The following is a 27,430-nucleotide window of genomic DNA, read 5'->3' as shown; positions in this document are numbered from 1 at the left end:
AACGCCTGAGAAAGCAGATGGAAGTTTGGCTTTTAATATTCCTGCTCCTTTAGAGTAGTATACCCATCATGGGACCTTCGCTTGGGCGACAAAGCACAAGTGCATGATATGTCACCACATACAGATACAAGAAGGCCAAGAACCGAGGCTTTCTCACGTCATGTCCTCACTCCTAGGATTCTCTCTGGTGACTTTCCAATTGCCGAGAGTTTGTTGTTTCCTTATGGAGATGGATGCTGCAGCTGATAGATTCTGATCTGGTCCCAACAGGTAAGGAAACGGGAAGTATCATAGGATCGCTTTGTTCTTGGTCAGATGTTTGTGTTGATTCCTTTGCAGATCTTTTGGGTCGAGCGAGTTCAAACCCAAATAGCTTCTTTGGCTGGGGAATCTCTGCGATATCCATGTTAGATTTTTTCTTTTTTGTTCTAGTTGGACATGCTTGTAACGTAATCTTTGATGGCATCACCATTTGGGGACTTGATTTCTGCGTCTTTCTTTTTTTGTGTTTGACTGGGTAGGGTTCATCTTCTTTTCCCTGGACAATTTCTAAGATCTTCTGATGTAATTTCCTACATTGATTGCGCTGGTTTTTAGGGGTGGCCACTGCAAGGGCTCGACTGTGTTGATTGAAGTTGTTTCTCTCTGTTGGAAAGATGAAACCATTCATCCTTTCTAAGTTTTCTGTTTCCTTCAAGCCTTGCATTACAGTCTTCAGTGGTTTGTGCTTCTTTTATGCAGGGAAGGTAGTCCTTCTCCTTGAGGATCGTAAAGCTTGACCTTTTCCTTCTTTCCCCCCTTTCTTGTGTTCGCTTGAAGTTTTAGACTTGAAAGGTTGTGTGAATTCTTTTTGTCGGACTGGCTAAGAGGTAGGAAAGTAGCTGGTGTCTCTGGGCCTTAAAGAAAGCAGCAAGATGGGGCACCGAGCCTGATGATCCGATGGTATTCTAGGTTTCAGCAGGAAGAACTGGTAAATGAGCATGACAATGGCGACTCAGGGCGTTGGTGGAGGGCAGCAGTCACCGATCCAGAGCTTGGCCAGGCAAGGGTCCCTTTACAGCCTCACCCTCAATGAGGTCCAGAGCCACTTGGGTGAGCCCTTGCACAGCATGAACCTTGATGAGCTCCTCAGAAGTGTGATCCCGTGCGAGGATAATCAGTCTGCAGGCCCTGACGATGGCGGCGGCACTGGTGTAGGATGTCCAGGCATCCGGTGCGAGGGGAGTATCACCATGCCGCGTGCCCTGAGCAAGAAGACAGTCGACGAGGTGTGGAGGCACATCCAAACAGGGCAGAAGGAGAATAGTGATGGTGTTGCGGATTATGGAAGGCAGCCGACCCTAGGGGAAATGACTCTTGAGGACTTCTTGTCAAAAGCTGGGGTGGTCACGGAAGGATCTGATCAGAGTAGGAGCAATCGGATTGGCAATGTGGGTCTTGATCCAAGGACACAGTGGTTGCAGCAGTATCATCAGCATCAGCAGCAACAAGCTCAGCAGAGCAGAATGGGAGCTTTTGTGGGTCAACAGGTGCCACAACCTCTGGCTGTCGGCATTGGAACCATGTTGGACTCGAGGTACCGTGATGGTGAAGGAGCCAATTTGTCCCCACTTGATCCACAAACACCAAGGCGGAAGAGGGGGCCTTCGGAGGACACGACGAAGAAGACTGTCGAGAGGAAGCAGAAGAGAATGATCAAGAACCGTGAGTCAGCTGCCCGTTCACGAGCTAGGAAGCAGGCAAGACTATGGATGTTTTATCTTTGTTGATGCTAGTGTTGATTCATGGATCTTAGTTATACACATCTGGTTTTTCTATCAACAGGCTTACACGAATGAGCTGGAGAACAAGGTCTCCAGACTTGAAGAAGAAAATCAGAGGTTGAGACAGCAAAGGGTACCTTCTATATTTTTCCTTGAACTTCCTCTAATTGATGATAGATCAATGATTCAAGTTGGTGAGGATGGATGGATACAAAAACCCTATTCTTATCTCACTATTAATTATTTTATATTTAGTGGTCATTTGAATGAAATAAAATCTACATCTTTCAGATGCGGTTTTCATCAGAAGCATAATCTTCAATCACCTAAACTTAAATGGTACTTCAATGTTTGGAAAATATATTATATAACTTAATCTGCTTTTTCTATTCCCAGTTTTGATATTGGCAAATTTATATTCATCATTAGAAAAATTATCTTGCAAGTAATATTACAACTTTATTTATTGCTCCATTTCTCTGCAGTAAGAAAAAGAGAGAAAAAAAAGTGGAGAAGTTGGATAATTGATGGTATAAAACAAGTTTTGACAAGTTCAGAATAGTTCCTATCTTGGATTGCTATGGACAGATTAAGGTAAGAAAGAAAGTATGAAGAAAATTAAAAAGTAATATCTGCCTGGGCCAGAGATTTTAGTCAGACAATCTGTCTATGTCTGAGATCTCATAATATAAAGCACAAGGAGATTGTATTCAGGTCTTCTTAAACTGCCAGCAACATCTAGTAAGAGAGTAAAAAATGCTAAAGAAAGAGTAAAAGGAGGCAAGCTAGTCCCTCAAACCTTTTGACCTTCAAATATATTTCTGAATCAGTTTGAATCTGACTACCTTCTAAAAAGTGCCTCCGATGCACCTGTTTATGACTGATGTGAGAAAATTTTAGTAAGCTGTCGTAAACCATTACTGGACTGGATTAAAGATTAATGAATGGATATCTTGACGTTTTGCATCATAGATAATGCTTAATGTTTTTGGGTCCAACAGCAGAGAAAACTCTTGTTTTGGTCAATTTATAAGGTAATAAATGGTGAATATTTTTAAGTTTGACAGCAAGTTTATGCATTTTCTAGCTTGCAAAATTTACAGAAATTTCACAAGTCGCCAAACTTATAAATAACTTGCTGTGTCAAAGATCATAGCTAAAAGGGTTGTAATAGACTAGATGGTAGGATATTATAAATTACAACTTCCAGTATTGTTACTATTTTCATGGCCGTTGTTGTTACTTCTATTGTTGTTGTTGTTGTTGTTGTCATCTTTCTTCATTTTGTAAATTCAAAATCAACATTGGTTCCCATTGCCAGAAGAGATTGTGTTGGATCATATAGTTTTTATGGTAGACTATGAAAGTTGAAAGAAACTTTTAATTGTTGAAAATGTTAAAAATAGTAAGTGCTTCCGATGCAACTGGTGGAAAAACATGATTCAGACCTTTGGTTGAAATGGTGAAAGCAAGTTCATTTTACTGAAACATTAGTGTAGAAACAATTAAAAGGACTTTTCTTACTTCACTTAATATTCTGTTAGTTATCATCTTATGTTTCAGATAGTATACTCATCTGAATCTGATAATTCTCGTTATGTATCTAACACTTTAAGTGTGTGATCTTTCACATAGTTATTAATTAATTGGATACGTACTGGGTGCTTGAAGATATCTTGCGAAGACTTCTTGTGAGAATTCTTTTTCTAATTCTTGTGAGGACTTAGTAGTATTTTCTCCACTGTTGATACTCAATAATTGACGAGATGGGCATATGGTTTTAGATATGTTGTTATTGTTGTCACTTGAATTGAATATTCATTTATGATATAAATTTATGGTTTTCTCCACTGTTGATACTCAATAAAATTAAGATGATGGTTTCATCTTCTTTCATACTTGTTTTTTTTTAAATTTTCATTTCATGGTTGGAGCATTATATTAAATAACACTAAGATCTGTCCTATGCAGCAGATTTTGTGCTTGTAGCTGCTAAAATGCATATGGTAGACTTCTGCTGGAATCTTTATGTATTTTCCTTTTGGTCTGAATTGTTAAGAGGAGTGGAGGCAACATTTAGTTTCTGGACTTATATTTAGATATTAGAATCTAGAAAATATAGGATTCGAACTTGATTCTGCTTTTCAATCATCAAGGGATTCCTTCTGAACTCATCAATCTCGTTCACTTCTGGTGTATCCATGATCAAGAAATTGCCATGAAGCTATAATTATGTGTTAAAGGTTCTTCCAGTTAAGCGTTCAATTCCAGATGGCCTGCTAATGCTTTCCCTTTATATAGCAATTTCATGTACTGGCTTCAACTTCCAAGACTTGATGCTAATTTACTGTTAATGAAGAAAGTTCAATATTATTTATCTGATTTCGAGGCTTATCTGTTGACCCAATTTGCTGAATCTGTCATCTGAAACTTAAAAAGCCATAGTTGATGGGAAAATGGTTGCCTCGAGTCTCTCTTGCCCATTGTTTAAGATCATAACTTTTGTGATATTTATGTTGAACTTCAAATATATGTGGGCCTTGGTAACTTAATAAGCCTTTAGTGGTTTAATCTTGGATTAGGTTCAATTTGATTCAAGGTTCTCAATTTCATACCGTATCGACGTTTCAAGCTTTGTTCGATATGGTACGGTTCGGGTGTACCGATCGATATGCCAGGGTGTCCTGCTCGGTATATATATATATATATATATATATATATATATCATGGTATGTAGTACCGAATGGTATTGCCCGGTATGGGCGGTACGTACCGGTCCGACAGCATACCGGTACGCTGTCACGGACTTTAGCTGGTTTTGCCTAAGTCGTGCGGCACCCTTGCGTGTCCGTCCGCAAAGGTCAGCCTCTCCGAAGCCTCCCATGGTCCCTTAGGACCCACTAAAGAGAGAATGGGATAGAGAAAATGCCTCACTCGGGATCCACAAGCAAACATATCCGAAAACACTTTATAGACAATGCAAATTACAAACATACTTTACAAGCTTTGAACAGTTGCACAACAAAGGGTAAAATAGTCCATTATAGACCGAAAATCTATCGCACGTGTCCACATGACACAACCTTTATTTACAAGCCTAAAACGGCCACCAACCTAACTAAGATGGGACTATTAAGCCTTCGGCTGTCCCTCTACATGCTGTACAAAGCATGAACATATCAAAAAACACGGACATACATAAGCATTACATCAAACATCCTGTTTAGAAGTTTGTCCGTGACATTCTCCCCCACTTATTCCTTCGACGTCCTCATCGAAGCCTTTGTCGATACTGCAACCCCTCGCCTTTGCTGAGTCTTCAATCTTCTGCTCCAGCTGCAATGCGCCTCTTGGCTCCCAACTGCTCTCCGCTGTTGTTTTTGAGTAGTCGAACCTTTGATCCGCTATGCTGCTTCAACTCGCCAATGACTGACTCTAGTGTGGGGTTGGCTGAGTTGTGTTGATCCCTATTGGTTCTTGCGGATCCTCCAGATGAAGGAGAAGACCATCCTTAGTGCGCTAGTCTCTCAAATGCCTCATGCTGCTTGAATTGGGTGGATGCTTGTTGGATCTTTAACGAGCATCGCCTTGCAAACTTCTGAAGTTTTGGATCCTTCCTCCACAAAATTTGCTTATTGACTCTTCTTTCACTTAGTTGTTACATCCAAGTAGGTTTGCATCACTTCCGCTTTCGATTGGCGTTTCGTTGGGAAATGAAGCGGACAATCTACTCTTAGTAACACTGATCACCGTTGGTGAGGATTTGACAACTATTATCTTCTATTATCTTCGAAGAGTCTTTGAACCTATGCAGAGCTCCTCTACTAGATAGATAAGAGAATTGAGGTACTCGGTTTCGCCCATTCTCTTAATAGTTGAGAAGGCAAAGGTTACTTGATTTCGCCCATCTCGTCGAGGTTGTACTCGATACATCGAGCTGGTTACTGGCCTTCGCCTGCTCTTTGCTCACACTTTTGAAGCACTTGAAGTGTTTGCACTCTTTGCGTTGAGTTAGTTACTATGATTCACCTTCTCAATGCCATCGAACTTCTGGAATGCAGGAAGTTTTCACCCCAACTTGGAGTGATTCTCGCATAGGTTTGGTCGCCTCTGGGATTGTACCGTCTTCTCCATCAACCCTACCGCCTACTCCATCGAGTAGCAAAGGTACAACACCGCATACTGTCTGCTTCGTTCCTTGGTCATGCACTCTTGCCTGACCCGAAGTCCTTCATTTTCGGCTATCTTAATGAGAAGCTTGTTGACACCGGTCTTACGAAGTTCCTTGGCCTCTGCCCTTCAGCCTTGTCTCGGTACTTGGAGATTGCCTCTACATGCTCCGCCTCCTCGGCCCCTTTCACGACCAAGTGCTCTCCCTCCGTGAGAGCAAGGGATCAATGACTTTCGCGGAAGTCCCGCCTCTGCGGTACCATGTTGCTGTCGTGCCCATGGCCCTACTATCCGTCGCCTCGCATCTGCATCCCTTTTCTTCATGATCAATAGATATGTCTCTGTGGCACTCCTCTGAGTCCACCTCCATTCCAACTGATGCTTGATTTTGGGTAGCTAAGTTCCTCTGGACTCATCGTCGCTTCCTCACCCCTTTCGACCCCTTGCTTCAACACCTCTGTGTTCTCCAAGCAGTTCCCTTTGGTCGATGGAAAGACAGACTGCAACTCTCATGCATGGCCTCTGCCATCACGTTGTAGGGTTTGCACCGATTCTGTTCTCCTTAGCTTCCTTGGTAGCAACGTTCGCTTACTCGACCTTGTCCTCTGACATGCCGGGCTCCCTTAAGCGAATATGAGCTCTGGAGCAGTCCAACTCTCCAACCGCTTCGATAATACCTCTGTATGATCAAGTCCCTCCCATGGGACTCATTGGTACTTGCATTCGAACTTTTCCCTTGGTGGAACACAGCCCCCCTATGCTGATGACCAAGGTTTTCATCCGATGCAAAATTTGATGCATGCACGGAAGACCCGCCTTTGCGGTACCATGGCCTTCATTCCTTGAATCCATAACCCTTCTTGTTGTCGTATTGTTCACCGAAGTGGAGCTTCCAATAGCTCCCGATCATACCTCCATATGATCTAGTCCCTCACGGGACTATGTCGTGTGTATCGCATTGCCACGAACTGTTCCACCACGATTCGCTGCACCATGTCACCTCCTGGTGACATCTCTATTGCATTCTGATCCTTGTGGGATGAACTCGAATTGTGAACCCTTCACGTGTTGCCTCTGTCAATACATCGTAGGGTCTGTTCCACCTTCGATTTTGTTCGCTCCTTTGGCAATCAACCTTCATCCCCCCACTCTTGGGTCACACCTAGATGAAGCACCGCTCTAGGACAGTCCGTCGCCTAGTAGCTACCGAAGTCCCCCGACTTCGTTGCAATTAGTGCCCCATTGTTTGGATCCTGGGCCTCTATCCCTACCAGCACAATCTTCGCTGTACACCGCTTCCTGCCTAGCAACTTGATTTGCAACACTATGGCATATTCTTCAAGAGTACCTGTCTCTGTGTCCTCTTGCCCCGTGCTAAGGCCTTCTGAACCCAACTTCACCTCCGCAAATTAAGTCGCCTTAGTTCCTCCATCAAATGCTTTTTTGAGATAAGGTGCATGTGCCCAGAAGCTCCCTTCGTCTTTGGCACCATGCGAGATGAGTCCGCTCCGTCAGAATGAAGGACCCATGGAACAACATGATCCTACTCTTGCCTCTGCAAGAGTTCCTGTCCTTGACCTCTGTCTAAGGAAAGCACTGTGCCTCTGCTCCATGTTCCAACTTCTATGCTGGCTCCCTTTATGCTGCTTGGGTACTTCGCCAAGTTACACCCAAGTTGCTCCGCTCCTCGTTTTTGCATTGAGTCGATGGTGGCCCTCGCGCCCACCATTTCATAGGTCAGCCCTCCCTTGAGTCCGATCTCCATATTGACTCCAAGTGTGCCTTCATTTGAGTTGCTTTGGGTCGCTCCCCCACTTAACCTCGCAATGCATCCACCAATGCATTCTCTCGAGCGAGATCATGCAACGACTCCTCGCCGCTTGTTCAATCCATTGAGCTTCGTGGAGTTGTTGTTTGTTGAGGTACTCCTCCTCAACATGTGAGATCCGTTCCACATGATTCTCCCTCTTGTCACGACCTTAGCTGGTTTTGCCTAAGGCGTGCGGCACCCTCGCGCGTCCGTCCGCAAAGGTCAGCCTCCCCGAAGCCTCCCATTGTCCCTTAGGACCAACAAAAGAGAGAACGGGTTAAAGAGAACGCCTCAATCGGGATCCACAAGCAAACATGTCCGAAAAACACTTCATAGACAATGCAAATTACAAACAGACTTTACAAGCTCTGAATAGTTGCACAACAAAGGGTAAAATGGTCCATTACAGACCGAAAAGCTCTCGAACGTGTCCACATGACACAACCTTTATTTACAAGCCTAAAGAGACCACCAACCCAACTAAAATGGGACTATTAAGCCTTCGGCCGCCCCTTTACATTCTGTACAAGGCATGAACATGCCAAAAGACAACGGACAGACATAAGCATTACATCCAACATCTTGTTTAGAAGTTTGTCCGTTACATTCTCCCCCACTTATCCTTTCGACGTCCTCGTCGAAGCCTTTGTGAACACTGCAACTCTTCGCCTTTGCTGAGTCTTCAATCTTCTGCTCCAGCTGCAATGCGCCTCCTGGCTCCTAGCTTCTCTCTGCTGCTGTTTCTGAGTAGTCGAACCTTTGATCCGCCATGCTGCTTCAACTCGCCAATGACTCTGACTCTGGTGTGGGGTTGGCTGAGTTGTGTTGATCCTCGTTGATTCCTGCGGATCCACCAAATGAAGGAAAAGACCATTCTTACTGCGCCAGTTTCTCAAAATTTCCACATGCTGCTTGAACTGGGTGGATGCTTGTTGGAGCTTTAACGAGCATCGCCTCGCAAACTTCTGAAGTTTTGGGTCCTTCCTCCACAAAATCTGCTCATTGACTCTTCTTTCAGTTAGTTGTCACATCCAAGTAGGTTCGCATCACTTCCGCTTTCGATTGGCATTTCGTTGGGAAATGAAGCGGACAATCTACTCTCAGTAGCACTGATCACCGTTGGTGAGGATTTTGGCAACTATTGTCTTCCATTATCTTCGAAGGGTCTTTGAACTTGTGCAGAGCTCCTCTGCTGGATAGATAAGAGAACTGGGGTACTCGGTTTCGCCCATTCTCTTAAGAGTTGAGAAGGCAAAGGTTACTTGACTTCGCCCGCCTCCTCGAGGTTGTACTTCATGCATCGAGCTGGTTACTGGCCTTCGCCTGCTCTTTGCTCACACTTCTGAAGCACTTGAAGTGTTTGCACTCCTTGCGTCGAGTTAGCTACTGTGATTCACCTTCTCAATGCCATTGAACTTCTGGAATGCAGGAAGTTTTCACCCCAACTTGGAGTAATTCTCTGATAGATGAGGTCGCCTCTGGGATTGTACCGTCTTCTCCATCAACCCTGCCGCCTACTCCACTGAGTAGCAAAGGTACAGCACCACGTACTGCCTGCTTCGTTCCTTGGTCGTGCACTCTTGCATGACCCGAAGTCCTTCACTTACGGCTATCTTGATGAGAAACTTGTTGACACCGGTCTTACGAAGTTTCTTGGCCTCTGCCCTTCAGCCTTGTCTCGGTACTTGGAGATTGCCTCTGCATGCTCCACCTCCTCGGCCCCTTTCACGACCAAGCACTCTCCCTCCGTGAGAGCAAGGGATCAATGACTTGCACGGAAGTCCCGCCTCTGCGGTACCATGGCGCTGCCATGCCCATGGCCCTACTATCCGTCGCCTCGCCTCTGTATCCCTTTCCTTCACAATCAGTAGAGATGTCTCCGTGGCACTCCTCTGAGTCCACCTCCATTCTAACTGATGCTTGATTTTGGGTAGCTAAGTCCCTCTGGACTCGTCGTCGCTTCCTCGCCCCTTTCGACCTCCTGCTTCAACACCTCTATGTTCTCCAAGCAGTCTGTTTGGTCGATGGAAAGACAGACTGCAACTCCCATGCATGGCCTCTGCCATCACATTGTAGGGTTTGCACCGATTCTGTTCTCCTTAGCTTCCTTGGTAGCAACGTTCGCTTACTCGACCTTGTCCTCTGACTTGTCGGGCTCCCTTAAGCGAATATGAGCTCTGGAGCAGTCCAACTCTCCAGCTGCTTCGATCATACCTCTGCATGATCAAGTCCCTCTCATGGGACTCACTGGTACTTGCATTCGAACTTTTCCCTTGGTGGAACCCAGCCCCCATATGCTGATGACCAAGGTTTTCATCCGATGCAAAATTCGGTGCACGCCCGGAAGACCCGCCTCTGCGGTACCATGGCCTTCACTCCTTGAATCCATAGCCCTTCTTGCCGTCGTGTTGTTCACCAAAGCGGAGCTCCCAGTAGCTCCCGATCATACCTCCATATGATCTCATCCCTCACGGGACTATGTCGTGTGTGTCGCATTGCCACGAACTGTTCCACCACGATCCGCTGCACCATGTCGCCTCCTGGTGACATCTCCATTGCATTCTGATCCTTGTGGAATAAACTCGAATTGTGAACCCTCCATGTGTGGCCTCTGCCAATACATCGCAGGGTCTCCTCCACCTTCGATTTTGTTCGCTCCTTTGGCAATCGACCTTCATCCACCCACTCTTGGGTCACACCTAGATGAAGCACCGCTCTAGGACAGTCCGTCGCCTAGTAGCTCCCGAAGTCCACCGACTTCACTGTAATTTGTGCACCATTGCCTGGATCCTGGGCCTCTGCCCCTACCAACACAATCTCCGCTGCACACTGCTTCCTTCATAGCAACTCGAATGGCAACACTGTGGCATATTCTTCAAGAGTACCCGCCTCTGCGTCCTCTTGCCCCGTGCTAAGGCCTTCTGTACCCAACTTCGCCTCTGCAAATTGAGTCGCCTTAGTTCCTCCATCGAATGCTCCTCCGAGATAAGGTGCATGTGCCCCGAAGCTCCCTTCGTCTTTGGCACCATGCAAGATGAGTCCGCTCTGTCAGAATGAAGGACCCAGGGAACAGCATGATTCTACTCCTGCCTCTACAAGAGTTCATGTCCTTGACCTCTGTCTAGGGAAAGCACTGTGCCTCTGCTCCATGTTCCAACTTCTATGCTGGCTCCCTTCATGCGGCTTGGGTACTTCGCCAAGTTACACCCAAGTTGCTCCGCTCCTCGTTTCTGCATTGAGTCGATGGTGGCCCTCGCGCCCACCATTCCACGGGTCAGCCCTCCCTTGAGTCCGATCTCCATATCGACTCCAAGTGTGCCTCCATTTGAGTTGCTTTGGGTCGCTCCCCCACTTGATCTCGCAATGCATCCACCAATGCATTCTCTCAAGCGAGATCATGCGACGACTCCTCGCCGCTTGCTCAGTCCATCGAGCTTCGTGGAGTTGTTGTTTGTGAGGTACTCCTCCTCAACATGTGAAGTCCGTCTCACATGATTCTCCCTCTAGAGAGCTGAGACTTATCTCTCCTGGATAACTGTCCCGTTGGAGCAACATCTCTCTTCGTTTCGGAGACCACCATCCCCTTGGACTACTCCGATCTGCTGAACAAACTGTGCATTGTTCTGCCTCTTGCAAACGCACTTACTAGATTGCGCCTCCACGTCAATACAGCCACCGCTGCACCCCTCAAGGCCTAGCAACATGCTGAACTCGTTGCACACTTCAGCCTCCTCCGGACGTATCCTTCGCATGTCGAAGAGAAAGTTTCAATGCTCCATGGCGCCGAGTCTCGACCGCCTTGGGATGGCCACGAACAATCCATCGTCCGCATACAAGCCCATGCATGAGTACCGAATTCTTCGAGTTAGCAATTCCCCTCACCTCTGTGAGCTTTGCACAACTCTTTCGGTCGCTGAGCAACTCATTCCACTTTGCATGGTCTCGTCCTTTGCCAAGCGCCTCGCTTGCCTTGAGCACCATCAAGTAAAGTTGTCAACGTTGAGCCGTAGCTCAAACTCAGCCATCCCAACCTTTGTGCGCTCCAAATTCTTCCAAGCTTGCCTGTTCTCGTGGTGCCTCTTGCGCGAAGGGTTGGCCATTCCTCTGAATGCCAATCTCAGATGCCCGCTCCTCTGAGCGACTCTTTTCCCTACATCTCCATGCCCGTTTTCCCTCAAACGGTCGCGCGTGTGCTGACTGCCCTCAACGCAGCCCCGCTAGGTCCCCCACGTTTGCATGTCAAGTGTTTCTATGAGTGCTTGTCCCGCTCTGATACCACAATGTCACGACCTTAGCTGGTTTTGCCTAAGGCGTGCGGCACCCTCGCGCGTCCGTCCGCAAAGGTCAGCCTCCCCGAAGCCTCCCATTGTCCCTTAGGACCAACAAAAGAGAGAACGGGTTAAAGAGAACGCCTCAATCGGGATCCACAAGCAAACATGTCCGAAAAACACTTCATAGACAATGCAAATTACAAACAGACTTTACAAGCTCTGAATAGTTGCACAACAAAGGGTAAAATGGTCCATTACAGACCGAAAAGCTCTCGAACGTGTCCACATGACACAACCTTTATTTACAAGCCTAAAGAGACCACCAACCCAACTAAAATGGGACTATTAAGCCTTCGGCCGCCCCTTTACATTCTGTACAAGGCATGAACATGCCAAAAGACAACGGACAGACATAAGCATTACATCCAACATCTTGTTTAGAAGTTTGTCCGTTACACTCTGGGGAGCCGAGACTTATCCCTCCTGGATAACTGTCCCGTTGGAGCAACATCTCTCTTCGTTTCGGAGACCACCATCCCCTTGGACTACTCCGATCTGCTGAACAAACTGTGCATTGTTCTGCCTCCTGCAACTTGCTAGATTGTGACTCCACGTCAATACAGCCCCTGCTGCACCACTCAAGGCCTAGCAACATGCTGAACTCGTTGCACCCTTCAGCCTCCTACGGACGTATCCTTCACATGCCGAAGAGAAAGTTTCAATGCTCCATGGCGCCGAGTTTCGGTCGCCTTGGGATGGCCGCAAATATTCCATCATCCACATACAAGCCTATGCATGAGTACCAAATTCTTTGAGTTAGCAATTCCCCTCACCTCTTGTGAGCTTTGCACAACTCTTTTGGTCACTGAACAACTCATTTCACCTTGCATGGTCTCATCCTTTATCAAGCGCCTCGCTTGTCTTGAGCATCATCAAGTATAGTTGTCAACGTTGAGCCGTAGCTCAAACTCAGCCATCCTAACTTTTGTGTGCTCCGCATTTTTCCAAGCTTGCTTGTTCTCGTGGTGCCTCTTGCGTGAAGGGTTGGCCATTCCTCTGAATGCCAATGTCAGATGCCCGCTTCTCCGAGCGACTCCTTTTCCCTACATCTCCATGCCCGTTTTCCCTCAAACGGTCGCGTGTGTGCTGATTGCCCTCAACGCAGCCCCGCTAGGTCCCCCCACGTTTGCATGCTAAGTATTTCTATGAGTGCTTGTCCCGCTCTGATACCATCTGTCACAGACTTAGCTGGTTTTGCCTAAGTCGTGCGGCACTCTTGCGTGTCTATCCGCAAAGGTCAGGCTCCTCGAAGCCTCCCATGGTCCCTTAGGACCCACTAAAGAGAGAACGGGATAGAGAAAATGCCTCACTCAGGATCCACAAGCAAACATCTCCGAAAACACTTCATAGACAATGCAAATTACAAACAAACTTTACAAGTTCTGAACAATTGCACAATAAAGGGTAAAATGGTCCATTATAGATCGAAAATCTCTCGCACGTGTCCACATGACACAACCTTTATTTACAAGCCTAAAACGACCACCAACCTAACTAAGATGGGACTATTAAGCCTTCGGCCATCCCTCTACATGTTGTACAAAGCATGAACATACCAAAAGACACGGACATACATAAGCATTACATCAAACATTCTGTTTAGAAGTTTGTCCGTGACAACACGGACCGCCCGATATCGCTATAGTGCTACAGTGCTACAGTGCTATACTGTATCAGTGCTACAGTGCTACAGTAATGAAGAAAATATATAAAATTGTTCGGTATAGCAAGGTGTACCGCTCGGTATGCCATGATGTACCGCTCGGTACCCCGGTATCGTACCGTATCGAGCCAACCTCGAAACATCGGTACAGTACAGTATTGCATACCTTTATATATATATATATATATATATATAATAATAATAATAATAATAATAATAATAATAATAATAATAATAATAATAATAATAATAATAATAATAATAATAAGAAAAAGGAGGCGTATGCTACCTCGGCGACGTCACCTCCTTTTCTTCTCCTCGTTGCGTTAGATGAGGAGAAGACGCGGTCTTCTCCTCATCTGCGGTGTTCAGCGAAGACGGTGAAGGCCATAGACGTCTCTGAAGAACGCGGAAGAAGCCAAGCTGTCGTCTCTCCGTTACCTCATAGATCGGGATCATCGAGGGAGGGCGGCGTTGGATTGGGAAGTGTCGAGGTTCTCCCGATTATCCCTCTTCTTCGAACACCTTCTCCCTCTTCTTCCTCGACGCTTCTTTTTTGCTCACTGCAACCAAGCTGATACCGCCCATAGCGAGCGGTCTACGTACCAGTCTATTGGCGGACCTATATATACCGCTGAATACAGGTAGTATCATTTGAAATTAATATCCTTGATTTGATCTATATGGGATTCGGGTTTGATAATCTGTTGACTTGATACTATCTTTTGGATGGAAGCCTTGGTCGAGGAGAGAACTATCGCAAAAAGTGTAGGGAAATCTAGGGGCGACATCACATGTGCAACGGAAGAAGAAAAAAACAATAATCTTAGATTTCCCAAAAAGGTATTCATCGTCGTGCGAAGATTGGTGCGCAAAAACCCGCGAAACTGAAAGCCAAGTATGAGATAGATGTGTTACCTAGGGAGATCGTATATCCCTGAATTCCTGCAGATTTGTAGGAGAGGATGAAGGAGATCAAGTGTTCTCCTCTCTAGCGGTGATCCACATGGCAGGAGCTACGTAGATGCTCCTCGAGTCGCTACTTAAATCTCCACACTTGTTGTCTAAGGAGAAGGGAAGAGGAGAATAGGAGGTGGTAACTAAAAAGGCCTAGACTATGGCCCTTTAGTTCTCTCCTATTTATAGAGGTTCTTTGTCAACTTAACCCTAATGAATTCTACTCTATTGGGTATTGGATCTCTATCCAATTACTTAAGGCTCTTATATTAATGGGTCTCTACCTAATAATATCTTATTAGCTCTTATTAGATCTTATCTATAGGATCCAATAATTCATGGGCTTAATAGATATCTAATAAGATAGGGGCTTCGGTGGATATCTCATATCTGAACCCCTACTCGTCGTAACACCTATCATATGTGTGTGACCCTCTAGGTCCAATATCAAGTTGTCCGTGACTCATACCTATCAGAACTCCTTCTGGCTCAGTGAATTATTATCTTCATAATAATTCACTCGACTCATCGATTGCGAACGTACTAGGCCACTACGTCGTAGTCCCTAGACGATACAGGGGAATCTAATCCTTTGGACCTATCTGTCCTCAGTTATTATGTACCTAGAGTCCCTTATCCATCTAATATTCCAGAGATTATATACTAGGCATGGTGCTGTCAGGCCCATACGGTTTCTCGAGTCTTGCTCTAATCGGATTCTCCTATAAAACTCTTTCTCTCTTAATCCGAATGACCTTGGCTAAGGATTTGTGTAAGTAAGAACATATGAAATATTCCTTTCATGATACTGAGAGCGAATGATCCTCTATCGACACTCAATATCCCTCGTAAGGTTCGTTGTCACTCCCGATGACCAGTTGTACTAGATCTGGAAATATCAAACCTATAAGTCTGGTAGTGGAGTACTCATACAGGACATCCTTGGTGTCTTAAGTCTAAGGACCAGGTACACCACTGAGACGATGGAATCGCTGTCTGACAATGAGGTATCATCAACCATTTAACATTCCGTGAACGGATCAATCAGTGAACTCATTCTCCAATGAGCACCTGTATTGTAGCCCTAGTGTCCCCATACGAACAGCTATGAGACCAGCTGCTTCCATCATATGGACAGATATACAGCACACTAGTCTGTTCGGTTATCTCAATATCCCTCTCAAGTAACCTTTGACCAAGATTATTTAGGGACTGTGTTTAAAGGTGAATCAGTCTCATTATCGTGATCAGATCACTATCCGATTCCCATTGCATAGATCCATGGATATCACAATATATTTATGCATTAAACAATATAAAGTGAAAAATACTATAATAATAATAAGCAAAAAGACTGCGTATCATGTCATACGTGCCATCACGTACGTGATTGACTTGTAGGGCACCTATAACTGGCAGAAAGACCAAGCGTAAAACCGAAAGAAAACAACTTATATTGCTTGTAACAACGATTTAAAAAGGCGCTCGGGCGCTTGGGCGAGGCGAGGCCCGAGCGCCTCGCTAAACTTCCAGGCGTCGCGCTTCAAAGAGGCGCCGCCTAGGCGCTCGCCCGAGCCCAGGTGTTGGGCGCTTCGGGCGAGCGTCTGGGTTAAACCAGGCGACCGAACCAGGATTTTAGGTCTGGTTCGGTCCTGGTTCGGTCTTCGGTGGTCAGTTGGTTCAATCGAACCAACTAAAACCGATATCAACGACAACCCAACCCTAACATTCGTTGTCGCTGTCGCTGTCGCCGCTCGCGCCTCCCGTTGCTCGTTGCTCCTGCGCCTGCTCCCGCTGTCGCTGTCGCTGCTCGCCGCTGCCGCTGTCGCTGCTTGCAAACGTTGCCGCTGTCACTGCTTGCGCCTCCCGTTGCTCGTTGCTCCCGCTCCCGCTCCTGCTCTCGCTGCTGCTGTCGCTGCTCGCCGCTGCCGCTGCCGCTGCCGCTACCTCCTTACACTCCCTTTGCCGTTGCCTCTTTACATTCCCGCTCCCGCTACCGCTGTCTCCTTACACTCCCGCTCCGGCTCCCGATGCTGCTGCCGCTTCCTCTTTTCTCAATCAGCAGTCAGCACCCTCTTACACTCTTCCTTCTTCTCCTTCTGTATACTGTTAATAGTATTTAACAGTATATTGTATACTGTTAATAGTATACTATATACTGTTAATATTGTTAGGTTTATTTGAAATTATTAATTTTCAATACTGTTAATAGATTAATAATATATTATTTTGATTTTAATACTGTTAATTTATATTTATTTGAAATTATTGTTATTTTGAATTTTGAAACTTTTTGTTAATGTGACATTATGATTTTGTATCTTAGATTTTCTTAATTTAATAGTATATTTTTATTTAAAATTTTAAATAATTATATTTATTAATTATATTATATATTTTTATATTTTAGCGTCTCGCTTCGCTTCGGCGAGCGCCTGGGCGAGCGCTTAGCGCCTCAGGCGTTTTTGGACCTTAGCGTCTTTTGGCACCTTGCGCTTTTTAAATCACTGGCTTGTAAAGCTAAAAGCTACTTACAAGACTTAAAACGATAGAGTTAAAAGTGCGTAACCAGACCAATAGGTGCATAGAGTGCAGGTTGTCTTTGGACAGCTCTTGGCTGCTCTCGGCAGTTTGTGGAATGTTGCCAATTTCAACCTCCTCCTCTCTTGCTGCTGCAACCTCCTTCGGAGGTTTGGACAACAAGCATTGGGGACTTCTCACAACAGTTGGATAAAGCTTTAATGCAAGGTTTTGGTTACTAGAACACGAGGAAGAAGGCTGCGATTGGAAGAATGGGCTATACCTCACAGAATTCCTCCTTTCTCTCTTCTCCTCTCTTTTCTTCTCTCTTTTGAGGTTGGAATAGCTAGGGCTAGTTGGGCTTTTGCTCAAGACTTCTGTTGATTGCCTTTAGATGGGAGCACACCCCTTGTTTTATAGGGTGAGGGATATGCAAAGTCCTTAGAGTTTAATGACTTTCCTTGCAGGACATGCACAATTAGTACTTTCCTTGTAGTGTTGCTGCACCCTCCTTGCTTGGTGGTTGCTCCTATTTGAGTGAGGGCTGTCCTAATCCGTCTTATTAGGACTTGGATTAAGGTGAGTGGGTTGTTGGGACTTGGGCTTTGCTTAGCCAAATAGGGCTTCAAGTGTTCAAGGGGCTCTTGGATAGAGATCGACCAAACTGGTTGATTAGGCAATTCACATCCTATTGAATCTTGCTTGAGGTCTTCTTCTCTCTCTATTTGTAGGTTGAAGATTTTGCTTTGGTCCGTTGGTGTGGTCGATGATGTTGTGGCTAGCCATGTCATCTATACATATTATGTTGATGAAGTTTTCCCTGTTATCGATCACCATTGACTTAAGGGCTTTACTAGACTTCTTAGAGCTTCAAGGTTGCTATTGCCCGCTTTGGTTTCTTACCCTAGTTCATCATGATGAAGGTAGACTTTGGTTCTTTGCACGTCGAAGTGAGAGCCACAAACTTTCGACAAGCATTCACCATCCTTTTTGTAATCACCGATAATTTTCTCCCTTAACATAAATTAATTACTATAAATAATATATTACTTTATTTAAATTACTAACTTCCTTGTTTGTGTAGTATGGTTACAGAAATGATTAAAATTGATTTTCTTAATCATGTGGACAAGTTAGAAATTTTGCCAATCAATTAAATTATTAATTGATTTATTTCTTAGTGAGTGATGTGATTTTTAGAAAGTAAATAGTTCATATTCCATTTTTGTGTGTGAACCATAAGAAATGAATATTATATTTCTATTTTTGTGTGTGAAAGCAAAATAAAAATAAATTATTAGGCGTAGTTCCAATGTCATCTCTAGGCTGAGCTCCTTCAATAAGCTCGTTGGGATGAGGTTGAAAATCACGTCAACAACTTCTTGCTTCACTTAGATCTTTTATGGTAAAGAACTTTTCTTGAACCTTTGGATCTGAGGGTCCGATTCGTGTCGAAAACCTTATGTCTAGTCATTAGCGATAGACTTGGTTCTAGGTGTGAAATCGAAAAAAGTTCGATGGAGTCGTCGCCCATGGTCATGGCCACGACTCACTGACTTTGATCGTTCTTTAACCACTTTTTTGGGAAGAGTTATAAGTTACCGTTCCAACACTTTTCTCTAGAGTGACCTATAATTTTGCTATATTCACAATAAAGATGACTTCATTTTGAGGAAGAAGTTTTACCATCCCCGATATTCTCTTGGGCCTTTGAGTGGCCTCCCTTTGGCCTTCTCCGTAGGCTTCTTATTGCGGGTGTGATTCTTTTTCTCGATCGCCATCACCATGTTGCTAATGGTCAAAATATCATATACTCTAAAGAGGCTCAATTCTATATGAATCTATTCATGGAGGCAAGAAGTGTCTTTCATCATCGTTGAGTGGTCGTCGAGAAAAATTCCGAATGCCACTACTTGGGTAGTGCTACTTTCTTTTTCTTCAAGATACCCCATAGGGTAGAACTCCTCTTGTATGAGCCTTATGAATCATGTCTATGATACATCATCATCTTTGTTGGTTTGAAGATAGACTTTCCACCATGCGAGCACATGTCCAGTCAACTTGAGTCACACAAGCATCGCCTTATCCTTGCTGCTGTAGTCATATAGATCAAAATAAGTATTAAGTTGATCTATCCATGAGTCTAATACCTTAGGTTGATCGACTCATCGTAGGAGAGTATGTCGATGTGAGCCTCAACTCGAAAGGGACGAGTCCTTGCTGCGATGTTCTGTTTAGCAGCGTCTTCTTCGCGTTTGCGCATCTCAAATGGAGACACCTCTCTCTCCTTTGCTATAACGTTCTTTGCTCGGTCATGCTTTGTTATAGGATTGATTTGGGCTTGCATCCAGCCAATCACGATCTCCATCTATTGGGCTAATACTATGGTTTGCAGTACCGAACTGTACCACCCGGTACGGGCGGTATGTACCGGTTTGACAGGTTGCCGGTACGCGGACCGCTGTTACCGGTCCGAGTGCATTGTAGCACTGTAGCAGTGTACTGTAACACTGTAGAAGAGCTACAGTACTCGGCATACCTGGGTGTACCGCTCAGTACACCTGGGTGTACCACTCGGTATACCGTACCATACCGGTATCGAGCTCAGGTCGAAACATCGGTACGGTACGGTATTGCGAACCTTGGCTAATACTATCATCTGAGCAATAAGGTCGATCAAGCCTGTTGGGTTGTTGGCTGCCATCCTATCGATGTTTCTTCCTTGGGTGAGCACGGCTTGGACTCCAACTCCTATAATTCTTCGCTTGACTCTTTGTATCCTTGTCTTGTGGTCACCATCTACAATATTGTTGCTATGATGCCACCTGATCCACATGGGGTTCGGTTTTAATGATCCATCGACTCAATACCACCTTTCAGATAAAAGTTTTGGTGGAGAGAACTATCGTAGAAAGACCAAGCGTAAAATCAAAAGAAAACAACCCTTATTGTTTATAAAACTAAAAGTGCTCATTACAAGATTTAAAACAAACAAAATTAAAAGTGTGTAACAAGATTAATAGGTGCGTAGGGCGCAGGTTGTCTTTGGATAGCACCTGGGTGCTCTCGATAGTCTGCAGGACACTACCGGTTCCGGTCTCTTTCCCTCTTGCTCCTGGAACCCTCCTCCTGAGGTTTGGACAACATGCAATAAGCATTGGACGAAGCTTTGATGCAAGGTTTTGGCTGCTAGAACTCAAGGAAGAAGATTGCAATTGGAAGGATGGGTTGCACCTTGCAGAATTCCTCCATTCCCTCTTCTTCTGTATTCTCTTCTCTCTTCTAAGGCTGGAATAGCTTGGTCCGGTTGGGCTCTTGCTTGAGACTTTGTTTGATTGCCTTTAGATAGGAGCATACCTCTTGTTCTATAGGGTGAGGGGTAACCTAAGTCCTTAAGGTTTAAGGACTTTCCTTGTAAAGCATGATAGCTAGTATTTTCCTCGTAAGACTACTCCCCCCCCCCCCCCCCCCCCCCCCTCCCCCTCCCCTAAGCTCGCTACTTTGCAACGTAGGAGACTAGGATTCGAGTCACAGAAATAGCCTCTTTAAATATTTAAAGGTAAGGCTGCGTACATTGACCCTCCCCATATTCTACATTGGCGGGAGCCTCGTGTACTACTACACCCCCCTTCCTTAGTGGTTGCTCCTATTTGAGTAAGGGCTGCCTTAATCTGAGTCCTATTAAGACTTGGATTGTGGTGAGTGTGCTATTGGGACTTGGGCTTTGGTTTGCTAAAGAAGGCTTCAAGTCTTCAAGAGGTCTTTGGATAAGGATTGGCCAAACTGGTTAAATGGTATTGAGATCATCCTTGATCATAATTTGCTCATAGAAGTGATTTGCAATTCTTGTCTGTCTTTTCAAATTTTAAAAAATCTTTTATTTTCCTTGAAAGCTTAGGTTTTCCTCTCTTCTTTTACTTTGTGCCATATTTATCTTGTCAAAAGTTCTTGATGGTGTTTGACATTTTAAATTTGTTGTTGCTGTCAAAAATTAATTTACTTAGCAAGGAATTCAAGATTTCATTATTGTTTTAAGATACTGTACATACTGATGCACAAGGATAATTTTGTGTAACATCATTTCCTAATTGGCCTAATATATTTTTTATTATATCCTGAATGGTCACATTACTCACTGTCGTAACACAGACATATTTAGACAGCATCAGTTATCAGTTATGAGGCAATGTCATATTATGGATACCTTATTAGGATTGAGAGGATTGAGGAAGATGCTCATAAGAGATATTCAAATTGAAGAAAGTAGATTCTTGACATAGTTGAGGAATGTGGATAAAAAGTCTTTAGTGAATATCATTCATTTTTAAATTAAATTCCAAAGGGAGAGGGTCTTCATGAATAAACAGTCCCACAATTTTTGCTTTTGCTAAAAAGTTAAAATCTTCAGGAGACCTGAAAACAAGGATGTTTGGTAAGGAATTATACAAGGAAAAAAAGACCCTCTTTCGACAAGCAGCTAGTAACCTGTGGTATGAAGAGGAAGTGATTTTAGGGTACAGATTCTAAGCTTGTATGCTGTAGTACTATTTTTGTCAATTAATCTGCAAAAAACTATTCACACTTGAGGAGATTAAGGTCAAGGTTGAAGGTTTCCAAGCTTTAGCAAATATGGCCATGGGTAAGGATGCATAATTAAGGTAGCAATTGTAATCTTTGCATGATCTTCCACTAAAGTTAAGGTGGTCCTGATTTCTGACATAAATGATAAGAATGCTCATACTGGTAGAGTTAACCATTGTGTAAATATGCATCAATGTAAAGAATTCTTTTGTTGCATCTGTGTGGAGTTTATATTGCTGGGGAACTTCCATTGAGCAAAGTGCCTAAATATTGGCGCTCACCAGTTCAGATATGTGTTGCTGACTTCTTTCAAAATTTATTAGTAAACTTGGCCAGGCGATATTTTACAGAAGTTGCTGCACTCATTGTGGCACAAATAATGATTGATATGTATTCCATTATAGATTTGATACCAAGTGAAAAAAGCCTTTTTTCATCAAACTTCTTTGATTTATATCTGTGCATCGGCACTAAGTTAATGTTTATTTGCTTATCTGCAGGAGTTGGAAGCTATGATACACTATATTCCCCAGCCCGAACCAAAGCATCAACTCCGTCGAACGAGTTCAGCCGCTTTCTGATCCGACGAGAGATCTGGATGGGTTGGTCTATTAAGTTATGCATTAGGAACATATGTTTGCATGTTGATTCAGCTCCAGGATTCATTCACAATAGAGTGGGAGCTGAACGGTCTGCTGCTTGTGTTCTAAGGTTGTATCTGGCCTTGTTTGGTTTGTCTAAGTGAATGATTTTGAACATAAAGAACTCGATGAGTATTGTGATATAAGATATTCCACTTCTCATGTGCCTTTACCTGTTCGTTGCTGAGATCCAATGACAAATGAAGTGTTGTTTCTTCTTCACTTGTTTGATCTGAAGATCGACTTCATTAGAACTGCAAGCATGCAGGCAAATTGTAATTCATCACAATATATGTTGCACTTTCAATTGCTTTGTTCAAGAGCACTTGTGACTTAATGTTGAAATCTATATTAGCAGATTCAGTAATGTTGTATGAAACATAGAACAGATAGAACGAATACAAAAGCCTATTCAGATTTATCAACGAGAGGATTCCAATATTACAAGACTCATCTTCCGTCTCAAGAAAGATTATGCGATAAGATGGATTTGGATGGGAACGAGTTGGACGAACCCAGTGAGTCGGCTCGGCATCGTTGATTGGTTTCCGACTTGGTTTCCAACCACAGCCAACCGTCTGATCTGACAGGAACGAACGGCACAGATCATCACGTCACCAATATAACCCTAACCCTAGTCCCCCCCCGTCTATAAATTGACATCTGTTACGGCCTCTCGCGTTCATCCCCGCTCCTCCCAAATCTCTCTCTCTCTCTCTCTCTCTCTCTCTCTCTTTTACTATCGGTTTTTGTTTGGTTTGACGGGCAAATGAGGAGTGCTTTGATTTAATGGGTAATTTGCGTCTGAAGCATTGATTATGAAGTTACCTATCATATCACCTTGGAGATCTGATGGCCAAGAACTGCAAGTGTTCTCCCCTTATTTTTCCCCAATTTTGTTATGATTTTGTGGATTCGTCTTTGATTTGGTCGTTAAATCCGAAGTGTTTTTGGTACAGTGGATGGATGGTGATAAGGATATGACTGGAATGATGATCGATGATTGTTTTCCCTATTGGTTTGATTGCCGATATGATGGTTCCCATTGCATGAACTCCATCTGATCTCTCTCTGCTCCTTATCATCTATTTTTTCTCTTTTGAAACTTCGAACTTGCTTAAAATTGTGGTCTTATTTTTTTATCATTTCATATATATATATATATATATATATATATATATATATATATATATATATATATATATATATATATATATAGTTTTTATAACAAAAAATTCTTTTTGTTTTGATGAATAAATTTATGCGGTGTTAAGAATTCAATGATGATGGGTTTCTCAGCACATTAGGCGGATACTTAATCCGTGTTTGATGTTGTATTGCTTTAAACGTGTTCTCTATGTGTTACAGGTATCTTTAGTGTCAGTAATACAGTAGTATTTTTAGATTAAATGCTAAAGTGTCATTGTTGTATCAATAAGATAATTTATTATTATCTGTCTGATATTATGGATAGGGTTCTCCAGTAACAGATCCATGTTGGATCAATTTCACCCCCTAAAAATTAAAATTTATTTAAAATTGTTTATATCTTTCTCTACCTCTCATCATTAGTATTAATGATCCTAACTTTGCAAAAAAAATAAAGATTTTATAATCTAGAAATCCTACTATTATTGAAAATTTTTATTTGGTTGAGCAATATATGGGTTGAGATAAGTGATGAAACAAGCACTTATACCACAATAATTTGTCAAATTATTCTATGATAAAAAATAAAATTATCTTTAGCCAATGTGACAGTATTGTTAAATTACTTTATATTTTATAGAACCAAAATGTCCTTAGTCAGAGGGATATTTTTTGGTTAAATGTTGCTAACTTGTTAAATGCTAATATTATGTATCCCCTTTAAGTATGTCATTAATTATCTTGTGAAATCAAATTTTATTATTATCTTTATGTATTTTTGATAAAAATAATATTATAGATTATCTTATATGACTTGACTTAGCATATTGATATATGAGTCCCCTTGTAAAAGAGACTCATATGGTTTCATTTAATTTAGTATTGTCCAATTAATCAGATTAGATTGAATCTTTAATTGAATCTTGCTTGGACAATCAAAAAATGTTTTGACACTGAGATATTTCAATATATTGTCATTTCAGTACTGTTGTCATTGATATATAGTCATTGATTGTTTTATTTGGCTTAACTTAATATATTGATATATAATGAAATTTTTAAGAAGAGTTTTTGAAGATTGTATCTAGGCGGTACGATCTTATTATAGGACACTAAATGGATTAAATAATAAGTCCAATTGGTTTCTAATTGAGTTGGTAATATTTTATCCTAATATCGACTCAATTAGATTTAAACTAACTCGATCTAGATAAATTTTTGCAAACATGAATCTGATGTTGTTCGACATGTCATTGGTTACTAACTCGATCTAAATAAAGTCTTCTATCGACATATTGATGGATTCTACGTCTAATCTTATGTTCATTCGGGTTCATTCTTCTTACTTTAATTAATTTGTTTCTTCTTGATCGAAGTTAGTTTTGTTTCATTCAAAATATAGATTAGATTATAATTTTATCAATTGATTTTATTATCAAAATTCAAGATTCAATAATCATTTTATTTTTTTATAATGATAATTAATTGATGATAAAGTTTAATTAAACTCTTTTTATTAATATGTCATTCATAATCATAACATCTAAGTATATCATCATATCTTCTCTTTCTTTGCCATTAATAAAAAGAAGAATCATAGCTATCAATTTTTAGATATGCAAGCTAACAATTTAGTAAATTTTTTTATCACTTTAGAACGTGTTCAAGTTTAGTAATATTTGTTTTTTGCAACAAGTTAACAATTTTTGTTATTCATGAAATGTGGAAGCTAATAAGTTTTTTTTGCTTCCCTTTGAAATGTGCTAGTAATTTTTCTCTCCCTTCGTTATCAAAAAAGAACGGAAGAATATAATATTATAATTTTTTTAATATTAATTTTTAAATCATGATAAAGATAAAGTATCAATCTTATTTTAATATAGCATATGAAATAAGGTATCATTTTAGAAAATGATAATTGTTGATTTTTATATGATTTCATAAAAAAAATCATAAGTATTGTATGTATCATTCTAAATTACAAATATTTCAAATCATAATTGTATCAAAATATCAAATTACATTACATCCTATCATGCATGATCATAAATTTTCATTTGTATGAATTAACATAATATCATGAGTATTGTATGTATCATTCTAAATTACAAATATTTCAAATCATAATTGTATCAAAATATCAAATTACATTACATCCTATCATGCATGATCATAAATTCTCATTTGTATGAATTAACATAATATCATGAGTATTGTATGTATCATTCTAAATTATAAATATTTTAAATCATAATTGTATCAAAATATCAAATTACATTACATCTTATCATGCATGATAAAAAATTTTCATTTGTATGAATTAACATAATATCATGAGTATTTTATGCATAATTTTATATTATCACATGAAAAATATCAAGAAAAATTAATTGATTGATAAAATATACACTTCATGAATACAAGGGAGTATGAACCAAATTTCAAATTGTGTATATTGAAAAATTAAGAGAAAAATTATGATTTTTTTTGGATGACTCAAATTGCGAAAAGAGGAATAATAGTAAATGAACTTGATTCATAAAAAATCATGTTATAATTTTAAAGATTCATAGAAAAATCATGATTCATTTAAATAAATATTTTTTTAGTAAATAGTAAAAAGAATCGTATGAGAACAAAATATGAAAAATCCTGATTCATAATAAATTTTAATTTATAAATATTAAGTGAAAGAATCAAGATTAGTTTAGATGAATCTATTCTTTAACAAAAAGGAATATACGAGAATAAAAGATCTAGTTCACGTATAAAAAAAAATCTCAAATTATCAAGAACATGATTCATAAAAAGTAATAAGAATGTATGATACGAGAATACATAATAAGAGATCTTTATTCATAAAAGAATTTAAGTTATAATTTTTAAGAATCAAAAGAAAAATTATTATTCATTTAGATAAATCATATAACGAAAAGAAGAATCATAGTAAACGATTTTGATTCATAAAAATCTCAAGTTATAATTATCAAAGAATCGAGATCATAATTTATATAAAAAATTATTCAAATTTAAATTATCAAAATCATGTATATAGTTCAAGAGATTAAAAATAAATAAATAACATAAATTGATTTATTAATCTCTTTTTGAAAAATTTGATAAGATAGAAAAATTTTTAAGAAAAATATATCCTCTTTTTATTTCATACAAGCATGCCTTTGCCTTTTATGCCAAATAAAAACATGCATCATCATCATCTGAAACCAAAAGAGTAAGATTTATTAAAAATTATCAAGATCAAAAGTGTAACATATAATTCTAAAACATATGATTTCAAATCATCATTGCTTCAAATTCTAATAGATAAATATAAAATCATCAAGCATGATATCAAACATTTTAATATTTATATTACATCATTAAAATATCAAACATGATTTTATTAATCATAAAACGTTGTCAATCAAAATCATTTTGTTTGTTGTAATAATACATTTTTCTTTTTAAGTGAATCTAAATTTTCATGCTTAGTGATAAGAGTTAACATGCAATTGTCATGCTCTTTTTTTTTTTCTTCAAAATCACTAGAAAGAGAAACATAATTTTTTTATATTTTTTTATTTCTTACTAACTAATTTAAAATCATGTATTTTTTTTATTTCTTACTAACTAATCTAAAATCATCAAACAACGCAAGTAATAAGTCATTAATAAATGCATATTTACTATTTCCTATATTTGTGATATCAATAATAAGTCCATGTAAATTAGTTATAGTGGAGTTATAGTGGTCTAGGGGTACTTAATTGACTTTTGGATTTGAAGATATTCTTTATATATATTTTTTAATTTATATATATCACAAATTTTATTTTTAATAAATT

The 27,430-nt window shown here is 41.1% G+C and overlaps 1 protein-coding gene and 2 non-coding genes across 6 annotated transcripts; all 3 read left to right on the top strand.

The window, feature by feature from the left end:
* LOC103999724 (ABSCISIC ACID-INSENSITIVE 5-like protein 3) lies at positions 1–22,608 on the top strand. Of its 4 annotated transcripts, none has more exons than XM_009421553.3 (4): positions 1–270; positions 952–1,739; positions 1,825–1,896; positions 22,296–22,608. In XM_009421553.3, exons 2-4 carry the CDS (start codon positions 975–977, stop codon positions 22,374–22,376), a joined length of 918 nt encoding a protein of 305 aa, XP_009419828.2. In that variant the 5' UTR covers positions 1–270; positions 952–974; the 3' UTR covers positions 22,377–22,608. The 4 variants fall into 4 exon arrangements, with proteins under 4 accessions (XP_009419828.2, XP_009419830.2, XP_009419829.2 ...); XM_009421555.3 differs by having other exon boundaries at positions 742–1,739; positions 1,825–1,880; XM_009421554.3 differs by having other exon boundaries at positions 2–270; positions 742–1,739.
* Positions 22,609–23,196: 588 nt separating this feature from the next.
* Positions 23,197–23,297, top strand: LOC135671307 (small nucleolar RNA Z101). Its single transcript, XR_010512711.1, has one exon. It is a non-coding gene; the product is annotated as a small nucleolar RNA Z101 (small nucleolar RNA).
* A 121-nt stretch (positions 23,298–23,418) lies between these two features.
* LOC135671308 (small nucleolar RNA Z102/R77) lies at positions 23,419–23,506 on the top strand. The gene has a single exon (XR_010512712.1). It is a non-coding gene; the product is annotated as a small nucleolar RNA Z102/R77 (small nucleolar RNA).
* The last annotated feature ends 3,924 nt before the right edge of the window (positions 23,507–27,430 follow it).

This window comes from Musa acuminata, unplaced genomic scaffold (genome assembly GCF_036884655.1).
Source record: "Musa acuminata AAA Group cultivar baxijiao unplaced genomic scaffold, Cavendish_Baxijiao_AAA HiC_scaffold_1138, whole genome shotgun sequence".
NCBI lineage: Eukaryota > Viridiplantae > Streptophyta > Magnoliopsida > Zingiberales > Musaceae > Musa > Musa acuminata.
Note: the sequence above shows the minus strand (reverse complement) of the source record. Positions and strands in the feature narration are given on the sequence as shown.